The following is a 14,460-nucleotide window of genomic DNA, read 5'->3' as shown; positions in this document are numbered from 1 at the left end:
AGGGGTGGAAGAGCTGTCACTATGGAGATAGAAGGCTGTGGAGGACAGCCTGGCTTTTGATGTGTTATGTTGGAGATGTCTTAGATGTTACCGTAGAGGGCTAGATGAGGGAGCTAGGTATAGGAGTCTTAAAAAGACCAGAGGTACACATTTGGGAGTTGCCACCTTGCGGATTGTATTAAAGACACAAGTTTACCAAGAAAGTGAGTCCTGACGGAGAAGAAAGAGGCCCAGGGGCTGAGCTCTGGAGTACACTAACAATGAGAAGAAAAGGAACCTGCAAAGGAGAGAGAACAAGAAGCCAGTGAGGTCGGAAGACAACCAGGAGTTTGCAGTGTCTTGAAAGCCAAATGAAGATGAATCATGGAGGGAGTGCTCGGCTGAGTCTCCTGCCGCTCACAGGCTAAGGAAGAGGAGAGACCTATGCATTCATCCCCAGCTCAAGCAATACAGAAAGGCCTTCTTGGTAACCTTGGCAAGAACAGTTTCAGTGGAGTAGTAGGGCAAAAAGTAAGACTAGATTAGAGAAAACGTGAAGAGAAGAATTAGAGACAGGCTTCCTTGGTTTAGAAATAAAGCAATTAAAAATAAATGAATTAATTAATTTTAAAAAAGGAGCAGGGAGGCGCTTGGGTGGCTCAGTTGGTTAAGCAGCCGGCTTCAGCTTAGGTCACTATCTCATGGTCTGTGACTTCAAGCCCCGCGTCAGGCTCCATGCTGACAGCTCAGAGCCTGCAGCCTGCTTCAGATTCTTTGTCTCCCTCTCTCTCTGCCTCTCCCCAGCTCGCACTCTGCCTCTCTCTGTCTCAAAAATGAATAAACATTAAAAAAAAGAAAGAAACAATTTTCCTTAAGAAACCTAGGTAATGTTTTGAGATTTTTGTGATTTGTGATTGACATATTTTCAAAGTTTGTTTCCTTAAGAATTTAAGACTTCTAAAAGCATCTCTGATCAAGTTGTGAGATCATTAAAGTAAGTCTTTTCCGTAAAGAGGATGGAGGAAGAAGAACATAAAGTTCATTTCATTTGCCATTTGATTTTCTGAAAGGCTATAGTACACAGAAGTTCAATTTTCTCTGTAAGTCATAGCAACATAAGAGTACTCCACAAGGTCTAATTTACAGAATAATCGAATTTATCAAACCCAATGGTTGATTTACTTGTCTACTGTGTTTAAGTCCATCTTTCCTCTACTCCCCCCGCCCCCCACCACCATCATGAGCATGCAGATTCCATGAGAACAGGAACCCTCTCTGTCTTACTGACCCCTGAATTCCCAGCACCTAGGATACACTCGGGCACATGGTCGGTTCTGAATTAAATGCTAAGTGTTACATGAAATGAAATGCATGTTATGGAGACATTTTGGGCTGTAACAACTGGGGGTACGTAGTGGCATCCTAGAGACAGAAATACTAATAAACATCCTACAGTTCATAGCATAGCCTCTCAAAACAAAGGCAATCCAACTTGAAATGTCAATAGTGACAAGGTTGGGCGCGCCTGGGTGGCTCAGTCTGTTAAGCGTCCCACTTCGGCTCAGATCATAATCTCGCAGTTCGTGAGTTCGAGCCCTGCGACGGGCTCCGTGCTGACAGCTCAGAGCCTGGAGCTAGCTTTGGATTCTGTGTCCGCGCCCCCCGCCCGCCCCCCCCCCCCCCCGCTCCCCCTGCCCCGACCCTCTCTGCCCCTCCCCTACTCATGCCCCGTCTCACTCTGTCTCTCAAAAATAAATAAATGTTAAAAAAAAAAAAAATAGTGGCAAGGTTCGAGAATGCTGCCTTAAAGGAAAAAGGAGAATTAGCTTGATTCATGTAAGACTTGGGTCTGAATCCCTGGAAGAAGGAAAAGGACCTTCAGAAGCTGGGTATATTAAAATTCACTCAAGACACTGCTGGCTCTCACACAAGGAAACATCTGATGTGGCTTTTAGGGATGTATTTGTGTGAACTTTTTCACCAGGGCTGCAGCAGATAAAATCTAGGCTGCAGTGTTTGAAGAGATCATAGCAGAAGAACACAGAACAATGAAATATTTCCAACAGATAGAAACTGAGGACTACCCTTATATATAAAGTGAGATTATGTTTGTTAAGGAAAAGAGTATTCCAGGAGAATAATAAGCAAAAGACCTGATGATATATACAGGTCACGAAAGATTGATAAAAGGTCAAAGAATATGGGGGAAAACACTCAACTTCATTAGCATTCGAGGAAATGCAATATGAAACAATGACATATATATATATATATATATATGTATACGTATATACATATATATATATATATATATATATATATATTTTAACCCATTGGAAGGGCTAGAATTTAATATAGACGGAAAATACCCACAGGTGGTGAAAGTATGGGACAACAAGCAGTATAAACTGGTACAATTCCTTAGCAGTGGGATTTCAGATAGTTTTTTTCCTTATAGTTTTCGATAGTGCTCTTTTAAAAAATGAGCTTTTAACATATAAGTCATGATGCTATTGTCCTCTGAAATAAAATCCCCAAATTACAGACATCTATGTTACACATATATACATATGTACTTTCAATAGAATGCTACTATACTTGCCCTAGTTCAGGGCCAAATCTTTCTGCCATCTACTTTTTCTCCACCTTGTACTACAATCTGATGCTCCTGAAAATAAAACTGACTCCGTCACTTCCTTGCTTGAGACTCTTCAGTGGACCCCATTCCAGGGCGGGCCGCTCAGCACAGAGAACAAGAAGGTACTCTCCCAGATCTGATGCTGTCCGGCTCTCCTCCCATGTCGTGCTTCACACTCAACTGCACAGCGCTTGCGATCTCTGCAGCTGTTTGCCCTGCTCCTTTACTCATTCATTTGCCTGGAATTCCCACAGCCCCTTCCCTGCCAGGGTGCCCTGGCCTGAAGTTCCAATAGTTCCTCGGGCTTATAGCCATTATTTCACTTAGCACAGAGCCTAGAAATCCTAGTCCTCTTCCTCCTTACAAACCAGGGTCTCCTTAAGTTTTGTGTCTGCTGTACCACCACACCACCTGCCTGGTGAATAGAATGCTTAACATTTAAAGTGCTTTGTTCATTATCCTGTTTTCCTAGTTGATACTTCATCTCATTTTTGCTCATTGTTTGGTACTTTCATGATTGAGTTTAGAGAAGTCTTTGCGGTTATACAGACATCACATCAGAATCTGAGCATCCTAACTTTTTAACTGTATCTTTCTCTGTAAACCAAAGTTCATCCTATACACCCTTAGAAACTGACTATAGATCTAAATGAATTTAAATAAGAATCGTCTATCACTGGTGTTTTCCTTTTGAAAAGGAAAATAGCTGAAGGCTGTTGGACATGACTGCCAACTGACCCATTAGCTAAACTTGGACAATCGGAGGCTGCTCACCCCTCCCCTGTCCTTGGGATAGACGTTCTGCCCACCGTCTCACGGTGGGAGCTGTTCCGAGGACACAGCTTTGGGAGAATAACGTGCTGTTGAGACCTCCGGATGGTATATGAGGCCAATTAAGGCCTCTTTATAAACTTAAGATTCTGGTGGGTGGATGCAGAGATCTGTTTACCTGACAGCCTGCCTCTCAAAACAAGCCTTGTACACAAGTTCCCTTGTTCATTAAACCTCCTACTTGCCAATCTGGAGTGCTCTGCCTCTCTCTCTGGTTGCTCTCTGTCCTCTATGTGGGGCCAGTTTCAGATTATACCCAGGAAGCTCCCAAGGAGGCTGCAAACCAACAGAGGCAGTTTATGGCTTCTGCCAGAACACAGAGACAGATTTCCAGAGAAGGCAATGACTTTGAGATAGACTTATTAAAAAGGAAGGAAAGAAAAAGAAGGAGGAGGAGGAGGAGGGGGAGGGGGAGGGGGAGGAGGGAGAGAGAAGTCGGGAAACTTGGATACAATCTAAATCTTAAAAATATAATTTCGGCTTTAGTTTGCAGATGTTGTCATTTGGGGATTCAAGGGTATTGCCTACAGGGGATATACCATCACCTTTACCTTGGTAAAAAAAAAAACAAAAAAACTTTTAGAATGGTCCAGTAACCGCTATATCTAAGGGAAGCTTGGTGTTTGGCCTCCATAAGTACCTGGATGGGTTTTCAAATGAAATATTTAATATTTAAGGGTTTTCAAATGAAATATTATTCAGCTAGTGACCAACATACATAATCACAAATATCCCCTCTCCTCATATTAAGCTTTCTAGGGCAGTATATAAAGGTGCTAATAGCAAATGGATAAATTAAAAGGGCAAACTAGGAAAACTGGGGAAATAATGCCCTTTACTCATAAAGTGCTTCATTTTCCCTGGAGAATGAGATATGTTTAATATCTATATAAGTTTATATGACATTTTATTCCTATAATTTAAAAGCATAATCCAAGGGGCACCTTGCTGGCTCAGTCGGAAGATTGTGAGCCTTTTGATCTCGGGGTCGTGAGTTCAAGCCCCACACTGGGTACAGAGATTAATTAAATAAATAAAACCTAAAAAAAAAAAAAGTATAATCCAAGACTAAAAAAGGTCCTCTTTCCCTTTTTAGACCAAATTAAAGTCACAGAACATATCTTTCTTGATCTAGTCAAGGCACAGTCAATACTGAAATCTATGGCAACTTCTTGAAGAAGGGTAAAAATAAAGGTAGGGGGGCATCTGAGTGGCTCAGTCGGTTGAGTGTCTGACTCCTCTAATTTTGGCTCACGTCATAATCTCAGTTCATGAGTTTGAGCCCCATGTTGGGCTCTGTGCTGACAGTGTGGAGCCTACTTAGGATTCTCTCTCTCTCTCTCTCTCTCTCTCTCTCTCTCTCTCTGCCTGTCCTGTGCATGTCCCCCACCTCTCTCAATAAATAAATAAAATTAAAAAAAATAAAGGGAAAGTTCTCAAGTTTTCTCTTAAGTATTTCAGTCGTTGCTAATGAAAAGTACTGCCGATGTAACAAGCAACACTGGTCAGTCTAACACTGGTCCATGTAAACTCAGTATCTTATTTCTGGAGAATGGAAAACTGTAGGAGTTTGCATAGGAAATCACCTAGTGAGATCTTGGTCCTACAGTGAGGAAATGCTTCATAAAAGCTGCAGCACAGGTCATGCTGTAATCCCAAACCACATGAGCATGTCAAGTACATGACAAAGCTCTGAAGGGGGAAAAAACATAAATCACCAGAAACAATGACTTCTCTCATCAGTTTAAGAATGGAAAGAACTTATTTGATCAAAACCCTGTTTAAAATAGATTATCGAGTCAGACTTCCTCTATATAAATAACCAAATTATTACAGGGTTCTAATGTCATGTGGTACAAGCATTGAGCGAGGAGGTGTTTAAATTATACTTTTGATCCTATGGTAAACCAGACAGTTAAACAACTATAAAATGTGCAAAAACAGACCTCCTTGAGTTACCTATGAAGTACCTTTCAAGTGACCCGCAGGTCCCACATACTGAACAGCCACACAGGTGAAAATGAAATTCAGGTTTCCAACAAAAATTGTCAAATGTTATCTGGCAAAAGCTGCAATTCCCCAGGACAGCTTGTCAGTCAGTCTTACGTTACTCTGGAGTTCTCTGCACCTGCTGTCTTGGCCTTGAGTCTCTCACATTCTACTAGGTGGAGAGTCTAGCTCGGAGGAAGTGAAAGTCAACAACCGTTTACTCAACAGGGCATTGTGTCGCTTCAGGTACGCTATTATGTCTCCTTGCTTTTCAACGATGTCTTCTAGGCTTGAAATAGTCCTGCAAACAATCAGGATATTAATGGGTTGCACAAATTCACCAATACTCATTGGTCTCTTTGCAAATGGGTCGCTAATAGTTTTCAGTACAGCATATTGTATTTGTGACTCTTTCTTAAGATATTTTAAGCCAAGGCAATATCCCAAAATAAGATTCTTTCATTAGACTTGGTTTCATTACAGTTGAATGGAATTAAGCAAATGGAACTTAATTCTAAAGGCACATATGCATGGGGGTGCCTGTGTGGCTCAGTTGGTTAAGCACCCAGCTCTTGGTTTCAGCTCAGGTCATGATCTCACGCTTCATGAGTTCCAGTCTGCTATTGGGCTCCATGCTGACAGTGCAGAGCCTGCTTGGGATTCTCTCTCCCTCCCTCTCTCTCTGTCCCTCCCCCCTCCTCTCAAAATAAATAAATAAACTTCTACCAAAAACAAACAAACAAAAAAGGCACATATGCATAATAATAAACTCCAAGCATTAGAATGTTTTCTAAATTTCCAGGGGAGAAAAATTTTTATAATTCTCTCTCTAGTCTTTTACACCCCACCCAAAGCCTACCTGAATCCAGTCTCCGAGGTTATATTGCTGGGGTAAGCATAGATTTTTTCTTCTTCAAGTACATCAGGCTGTGGCTTGGCTTTATTAAAGTTCCGAATTTTCACTAAAATAATAAAGTCATTGTCAGGTTAGATAATTATGAAAAAAAATGTATTTCCACTTATTCAAATTCCATTAATTGGCTATGCTTTTCAAGTAAGTTAATATGGGTAAAAATGCTTCATAAAATGAATAAACAGGTTTGTTTATTGATGTACTCAAACCTTTGAAAGTCTATGTGCCAGGCCTGTCCTAAACACTGGGTATACAGACAGTATTGTTACCATTGATAATATAACAGCTATGATTTCTTTGTGAATTTAAAACACAGGTGAACTATTTTACATGGAATGCCTCATTCAGTTCTCAGAACCATCCCCTGAAGTAGAGGTTCTTATTATGCCTACTTTCCACAATAAAGTGAAGTCCAGGGAAGTTAAATTAAGTAGCCAGGTCTCCCAGCCAAGTACTAACCGGGCCTGACTCTACTTAGCTTCCAAGATCAGACAAGAACAGGCATGTCAGGGTATGGCTGTAGACAAGTAGCCAGGTTTCTAATCCAGGAACCAAAACTTTGAAGCCTTCACTGTTGATACTACCCTATAAAAAAGCTACTAGTCCAGAGAAAAATACAGATGATAAGTCTACATTCCAAGGCAGTATGAAAGAACCAAGGGGCTCCTGGGTAGTTCAGTAGGTTAAATGTCTGAGTTTTGATTTTGGCTCATGTCATAATCTCATGGTTTGTTAGTTCAAGCCCTGAGTCGGGCTCTGTGCTGACAGCTCAGAGCATGCTTGGGGTTTTCTCTTTCTGCCCCTACCCTGCTCATACATGCTTTCTTTCTCTCTTACAAAATAAATATATGAACGAACGAATGAAAGAGAAAGAAAGAAAAGAAAAAAAAAAGAAAAGAAAAGAACAAAAATCAAAGCTTACACAAGGAGCTGTGACAGCCCTGGAAAGCTGCCCCTTAACTCAGCAGCAGTGGGATGGGAGGGAGGATCATGGAGAGGGAGGATGGTAGGGCTTGCGTCCACACTTGAAGAAAACACAAGAACTAATCACACAGACTAGAGGAGTAGAGAAGAAGGGTGTTTTAGGTGCAGGAAGAGCCTGAACAAATACTTAAGACCTTGACAAGGTGTATGTGTGTATGAGGGGGTGGAAACTTAGGTAGGGAAGATATGAGTGACTGGTGTTGCCGTGCCAAGGCATTAAATTTTGCCCTGAGAGTAAATGCAAGTTATTGAAAGCATCTCGTCATCGTCCCTGAAGAGCGGGGATGAGTAGGGCCAGCTCATGGAGAGCCTTTTATGCCACAACAAATTGGCAGATTTTCTTCCTCAGGCCATTAGAAAACACTAAACAGGGGTGCGCCCAGGTGGCTCGGTCCTTTAAACATCTGACGCTGGATTTCAACTCCAGTCATGATCTCACGACTTGTGAGTTCAAGCCCTGAACCAGGCTCTGCGCTGTCAGCTCTCTCTCCCTCTCTCTGCTTCTCCCCTGCTGGTGCTTATACATTCTCTCTCTCTCTGAAAAAAAAAAAAAGAAAAAAAAAAAAAAAGGAACTTAAAAAAAAAAGGAAACTCTGAACAGGGATGTTGTTAATGATTTGAATTTACTTATGAATACAATTATATTGGCAGGAGTAAGGAATACAAATGAAGAGGACAGAGGAAGGGAATTGTCCACACAGGATGTGATGAGTGTTTACTTAAGGCAGTGGCAGTGACAGAGGAAAGGAAGAGACAAGTTTGAGAGGCAGGCAGACTGAACAGGACTGATGATTGATCCCTGGGAGAGTAAGGTGGAAGGAAGAATCCAAAAGGATGTCTAGGTTTCTGATTAAAAGGTGCAGGCTGATCCTGCTAGCTGAGATGGGGAGGAGGGATGGGATGGGGAAGGTTTGGGAGAAGAGAAAGATGTTCCACCTCTGCCTTGTTGGTACACTGGAACACTTGGATGGAAATTATCACTAAGCAGATGGATGTAAAGGTTTGGGTGGCTCTGTTCATCTGAGGGCTGCCCATGAGTGTACAGATGGTAACTCTGAGTATGTAGGATGAAAAAAGACGAGGGAACACCAAAACCTACCAATATTAAAGAAGTAAAGAAAACGAATCTGCAAAGGCAGGAGGAGCATGAGGAAAGCGCAGTCACTGTTCACTGCCACAAAGATGAAGACATGAAGAGGACCCAGTGGATGTGGCAGTTTGGAGGCCACCCATGAACCTGGTTGTCAGCATGGAGCCTGACACGGGGCTCGAACTCCCAAACCGTGAGATCATGACCAGAGCCGAAATCAAGAGTCAGTCACTTAACCGACTGAGCCACCCAGGCACCCCAAAACTCACTATCGTTTAAAATCATTTCAGTATGGAGAAGCAAGAAAAATCCATATATCAGGGAACCTATCTTAAATTTTCTATGACACCGAACAAAAGCAACATTTGTCTCTAGAAGCTATTCCCTAAATCTCTCCTATCAGAACCTACAGTACATTTAAGGGAACATTATAATTTAAAAAGTTAAGCCTACTATTGACGACGTGGAGGTAAAACAGTCATACTTGAATCTTCCAAAGCAATTCAATATTTGCAGAAACCCGAAGTTTATAATTATTATCATTATAAACACTTCCCTGTGTAAACCATCTATTTACTTTACAGGTCTGAAATACCAATTATCAGGTTTTCTAACATTAGGAAGCATATTATTTGAGATTTAAACAATTTTAATGGCATTTTTATTCAGATAAAAATTTAAAATTTAATGTGAATGAAGATAAAATATGCCATTAAGTCTTAGAGTATAGAATAAAGCAATTCTTTTTAATTAGGAGGACAATGGATTAAAATAAATGGAAAAGAATAAAATAAAATTATTTTAAGCTTAGGTTCCATGTAACTGATATATTTGTGTCCAACTGTGAAAATGAATTCCAGTCAGGATTTTTGGAACATCTGTTTCCTTTACCTCTTAAACACTCTCAGGTTTTTGTCTTTTTGTTTTTAACATTGCCTATTTTGCTTATAATTAATTAAAAATGCTACAGCAAATTCTTTCAAAATGGTACAATAGGGGCGCCTGGGTGGCTCAGTAGGTTGAGCGTCTGACTTCGGCTCAGGTCATGATCTTGCGGGTTTGTGAGTTTGAGCCCTGTGTCGAGCTCTGTGCTGACAGCTCAGAGCCTGGAGCCTGCTTCGGATTCTGTGTCTCCCTCTCTCTCTGCCCCTCCCCCGCTTATGCTCTGTCTCTGTCTCTCAAAAATGAATAAATATTAAAAAAAAAATTTTGTTTTAAAAAGGTACAATATAGAGAAATAAATCTTGGACTACATTTTAAACAGTATTAATTTCCTCTTATTTACATGATGACATTCAAATGGTATCTGGAATATGACTGTTACCTCCTTGTATGTCATAGACCATTCCACAGGTATTACAGAAAACACTTTAATACAAGAAGTCTTGCACCCTCACAGTAAAGAAAAGTTGTAGAGATAATGGCACATAACATGCTAGTTCCATATTCAGATCTAAACTATCACCTCATTTACAGCATTTGACAGATGTGTTTAGAATGGACCTGATCTTAATCAATAAAGTAATTCAATATTCATTTGTCACATGGATCACTTTACCGACACAGCAAGCTGTTTCTTATATATTGGAAAATAAACCTTACTTTAAAACTAAAGTCTCATTCTTTTCTGGGAGGTTAAGTGGGTATGATACTTACTTACTCACTTACTTATTTAAAATATAATTTATTGTCAAATTGGTTTCCATACAACATCCAGTGCTCAACCCAAAAAGTGTCCTCCTCAGTGCCCATCACCCATTTTCCCCTCTCCCACACCCCCAACAAATTTATGTTTTTAGAGTGAGGGACAAATGTAATCCTCTACATAATTTGTCTCATCGTTAGCTGATAACTACAGAAAAATTTACAAAGATCAGTCAATAATGTGACATCCTTCACATTTACAAACTAGTCACTCCATTCACATTCTAAGTACTCTTCTATAGGCCTAAGGGTATGCAAAAAAAAAAAAAAAAAGAAACCAGTAAAATGAAACATAAACTGAGACCTATGTGATTTTGTCCTTCATAATTAGAGAAATGATCTCTTTCAAAATGGACAAGATATTTTATTGTCACAAAATAACTGTTGAGCAGTGCCAGAAAATTAGGTACTTTTTTTTTTACCTTTAAATTTCATATTTTTATTTATTTATTTATTTTTTATTTTTATTTATTTTTATTTTTTTTTCCAACGTTTTTATTTATTTTTGGGACAGAGAGAGACAGAGCATGAACGGGGGAGGGGCAGAGAGAGAGGGAGACACAGAATGGGAAACAGGCTCCAGGCTCTGAGCCATCAGCCCAGAGCCCGACGCGGGGCTCGAACTCACGGACCGCGAGATCGTGACCTGGCTGAAGTCGGACGCTTAACCGACTGCGCCACCCAGGCGCCCCAAATTTCATATTTTTAATTTACATCCAAATTAGTTAGCATATAGTGCAATGATTTCAGGAGTAGATTCCCTAATGCCCCCTTTATCCACTTACCCATCTCCCCTCCCACAACCCCTCCAGTAACCCTCTGTTTGTTCTCCATATTTAAGAGTCTCATGTTTTGTCCCCCTCCCTGTTTTTATATTATTTTTGCTTCCCTTCCCTTGTGTTCATCTGTTCTGTGCCTTAAAGTCCTCATGTGAGTGAAGTCATATGATATTCGTCTTTCTCTGATTGACTAATTTTGCTTAGCATAATACCCTCTAGTTCTATCCACCTTGTTGCAAATGGCAAGATTTCATTCTTTTTGATTGCTGAGTAATACTCCATTGTATATATATATCACATCTTCTTTATTCATTCATCCATCAATGGACATTTGGGTGCTTTCCATACTTTGCCTATTGTTGATAGTGTTGCTATAAACATGGAGGTACATGTGTCCCTTTGAAACAGCACATCTGTATCCCTGGGATAAGTACCTAGTAGTGCAGTTGCTGGGTCATAGGCTAGTTCTATTTTTAATTTTTTGAGGAACCTCCATACTGTTTTCCAGAGTGGCTGCACCATCTTGCATTTCCACCAATAATGCAAAGGAGATTGAAACAATGTTACAATGTAACAATGCACCAATGTTAATGTGAGCCATTCTGACAGGTGTGAGGTGGTATCTCATTGTGGCTTTGATTTATTTCCCTGATGATGAGTGATATTGAGCATTTTTTCATGTGTCCATTGGCCATCTGGATGCCTTCTTTTTTTTTTTTTTTAAATTTTTTTTTCAACGTTTTTATTTATTTTTGGGACAGAGAGAGACAGAGCATGAACGGGGGAGGGGCAGAGAGAGAGGGAGACACAGAATTGGAAACAGGCTCCAGGCTCCGAGCCATTAGCCCAGAGCCTGATGCGGGGCTCGAACTCACGGACCGCGAGATCGTGACCTGGCTGAAGTCGGACGCTTAACCGACTGCTCCACCCAGGCACCCCTAGATGACTTCTTTAGAGAAGTGTCTATTCATGTCTTTTGCCCATTTCTTCACTGGATTATTTATTTTTTGGGTGTTGAGTTTGATAAATTCTTTATAGATTTTGGATACTAACCCTTTATCTGATAGGTCAGTTGCAAATAGCTTCCCCCATTCTGTCGGTTGCCTTTTAGTTTTGTTGATTGTTTCCCTCACTGTGCAGAAGCTTTTTATTTTGATGAGGTCCCAATAGTTCATTTTTGCTTTTGTTTCCCTTGCCTCTGGAGACGTGTTGAGTAAGAAGTTGCTGTGGCCAAGATCAAAGAGGTTTTTGCCTGCTTTCTCCTGGAGGATTTTGATGGCTTCCTGTCTCACACGTAGGTCTTTCATCTATTTCGAGTTTATTTTTTTTGTATGGTGTAAGAAAGTGGTCCAGGTTCATTTTTCTGCATGTTGCTGTCCAGTTTACCCAGCACCACTTGCTGAAGAGACTGTCTTTATTCCATTGGATATTCTTTCCTGCTTTGTCAAAGATTAGTTGGCCATATGTTTGTGGGTAAAAATTAGCTACTGTTATGGACAGATTGTACTGCATGCCAATATTGCAGCAGGAATGAAATCTAGATTTTTCCAGGGCTTGAATTTTTTTCTGTTAAAAGTATCCTTCCATCTATTTTTCATGTTAACGTATCTAAGGCTTACTTTAATTTTACCACTGAGAGTTCTGAGAGAGGCAAAGAGACAGAGAGAGACAGACAAACGGACCAACCCTCAGACAGCTCTAAATTTAGAATATGGGTTCATAAATAGTTTATCCTAAAGGAAGTTTAGGCTAAATGCAGTTTTGTATGCATTATTTATTTACTTACTTACTTTGTATTTTGTTATTATTATTATTATTATTATTATTATTATTTTATTATTATTATGTTTTAGCAGGCTCCACACCCAGCAAGGAGCCAAACACAGGCTTGAACTTACCACCTCGAGTTCAAGACTTAAGCTGAGACCAAGAGCTGGATGCTTAACCAACTGAGCCACCCACGTATCCCTGTATTTCTTTTCTTTTTTTTTTTTTTAAGTTTATTTATTTATTTTGAGAGAGAGAGACAGAACACAGAAATGGCAGAGAGGCAAAGAGAGTGGGAGGGAGAATCTCAAGCAGGCTCTGCACTGCCAATGCAGAGCCCAATATGGGGCTCGAACCCACGAACCATGAGCCGAGGTCAAGGGCTGGGTGCTTAACCGACTGAGCCACCCAGGTGCCCCTGTATTTCATTATTTTAAATTTAATGCCAGAATTACATTTCAGTTGCCTTTGAGGAAGCAAATGTTTGTGGGTTTTTAAAATTCTTTTGTTTTTGTATTTTGTATTTTTTATTTATTTATTTATTTATTTTTCAACGTTTATTTATTTTTGGGACAGAGAGAGACAGAGCATGAACGGGGGAGGGGCAGAGAGAGAGGGAGACACAGAATGGGAAACAGGCTCCAGGCTCCGAGCCATTAGCCCAGAGCCTGACGCGGGGCTCGAACTCACGGACCACGAGATCGTGACCTGGCTGAAGTCGGACGCTTAACCGACTGCGCCACCCAGGCGCCCCATGTTTTTGTATTTTTTAATGATCAGGCATTACTTGAGTTGACCAAGATTTGTTGATGACACATATTTAGAAACGTGACTCGTTGGTATCTTCCTGTTGGTTTGAAATTGAGGAAGTCTGGATGTGGTCAGCAACGAGAGGTAGAGGTGCTCAAGAGGCTCTCAGCTACTAGAAACGCCCTGCTGCAAAGATAACAGCAAACTTCCCACTATCAGGGATGGAACAAGCAGTTAAAGGGGTCTGTCCCAACTGTGTAGTTGTAATTCTCACCTGTGTAAGTAAGCAGACATGTCAGGGAGCAGATGAGTTCCAGGGCCAGGATGGCCAGGATGAGGTCAGGATACAACCTGCTGGGCTCCGGGAAGGAGTGCTGCACGCACAGCACGAGGAGAAGAGCCGTGTTGCCTGAGGAGGAGAAAGAAACTCAGAGTCAGCAGAGCGCAGAGCCGGCCCCGGGGCAGGCTTGCAACGGGGCCACTTACACTGAGCAGTCAAGGGAGCAAAAGGACAAAAGCCCCAAATTGCTGCTCTCTTGAGGAAAAAAACCCCAACCCGTCTGAGTTAATGATGCCCCATAATACTTAAAAGCTAAAAAATGATTTTTTGCTTTATAAAATTATTCGCAATGGCATATGTGTTGAGTCTTGTGTGCATTTGAGAAAGGATGCAGTTCGTAGAACTTTGCATTAGCCCAGTTCTTCAGAATCCAGAGGCATGAGGACCCTGGTCGCCCATGCTGGTGACAAACTGCAACAACACAGACTGCTGCGAGACTAAGAATGTTGCAGTTATCCGCACCATCTGGGTGGAACTCCGGGACACGTTGCTAACTGTGGACAAGTGACCTGATACCTCTGCTCCTCAACTTCCTCGTCTGAAAAATGGGGATGACCGGACCTTGCTCACAGTCCTGTTGTGAGGCATAGATGAGCTAATATGTGAAAAATACTTATAATGGCAAGTATTTGATAAATATGAGCTATTCCCCCTCCCCACTCCTGGCTCAGCATACCTATTACTTGGTTTTGAAGA

At 41.0% G+C, this 14,460-nt stretch overlaps 1 protein-coding gene across 3 annotated transcripts in view; it reads right to left on the bottom strand.

The window, feature by feature from the left end:
• Positions 1-1,695: 1,695 nt before the first annotated feature.
• Positions 1,696-14,460, bottom strand: part of TMEM192 (transmembrane protein 192) — a 32,856-nt gene continuing 20,091 nt past the window's right edge. Inside the window, exons 4-7 of one of the 3 annotated variants that reach the window (XM_086703929.1) lie at positions 13,699-13,833; positions 6,297-6,399; positions 5,555-5,738; positions 1,696-3,724 (exon numbers count right to left, since the gene is read on the bottom strand). In XM_086703929.1, the coding sequence (XP_086560055.1) occupies positions 5,600-5,738; positions 6,297-6,399; positions 13,699-13,833 (377 nt within the window). In that variant the 3' untranslated portion in view covers positions 1,696-3,724; positions 5,555-5,599. Of the gene's footprint in view, positions 3,725-4,119; positions 5,739-6,296; positions 6,400-13,698; positions 13,834-14,460 lie in introns of those variants that run through there. The other 2 variants (XM_086703930.1, XM_025922381.2) reach the window with 2 other exon arrangements.

The sequence above is a fragment of the Puma concolor genome, chromosome B1 (assembly GCF_028749965.1).
Source record: "Puma concolor isolate L17-30 chromosome B1, mPumCon1.1.hap2, whole genome shotgun sequence".
Classification (NCBI taxonomy): domain Eukaryota; kingdom Metazoa; phylum Chordata; class Mammalia; order Carnivora; family Felidae; genus Puma; species Puma concolor.
This window is presented reverse-complemented; position numbering and strand designations above follow the sequence as displayed.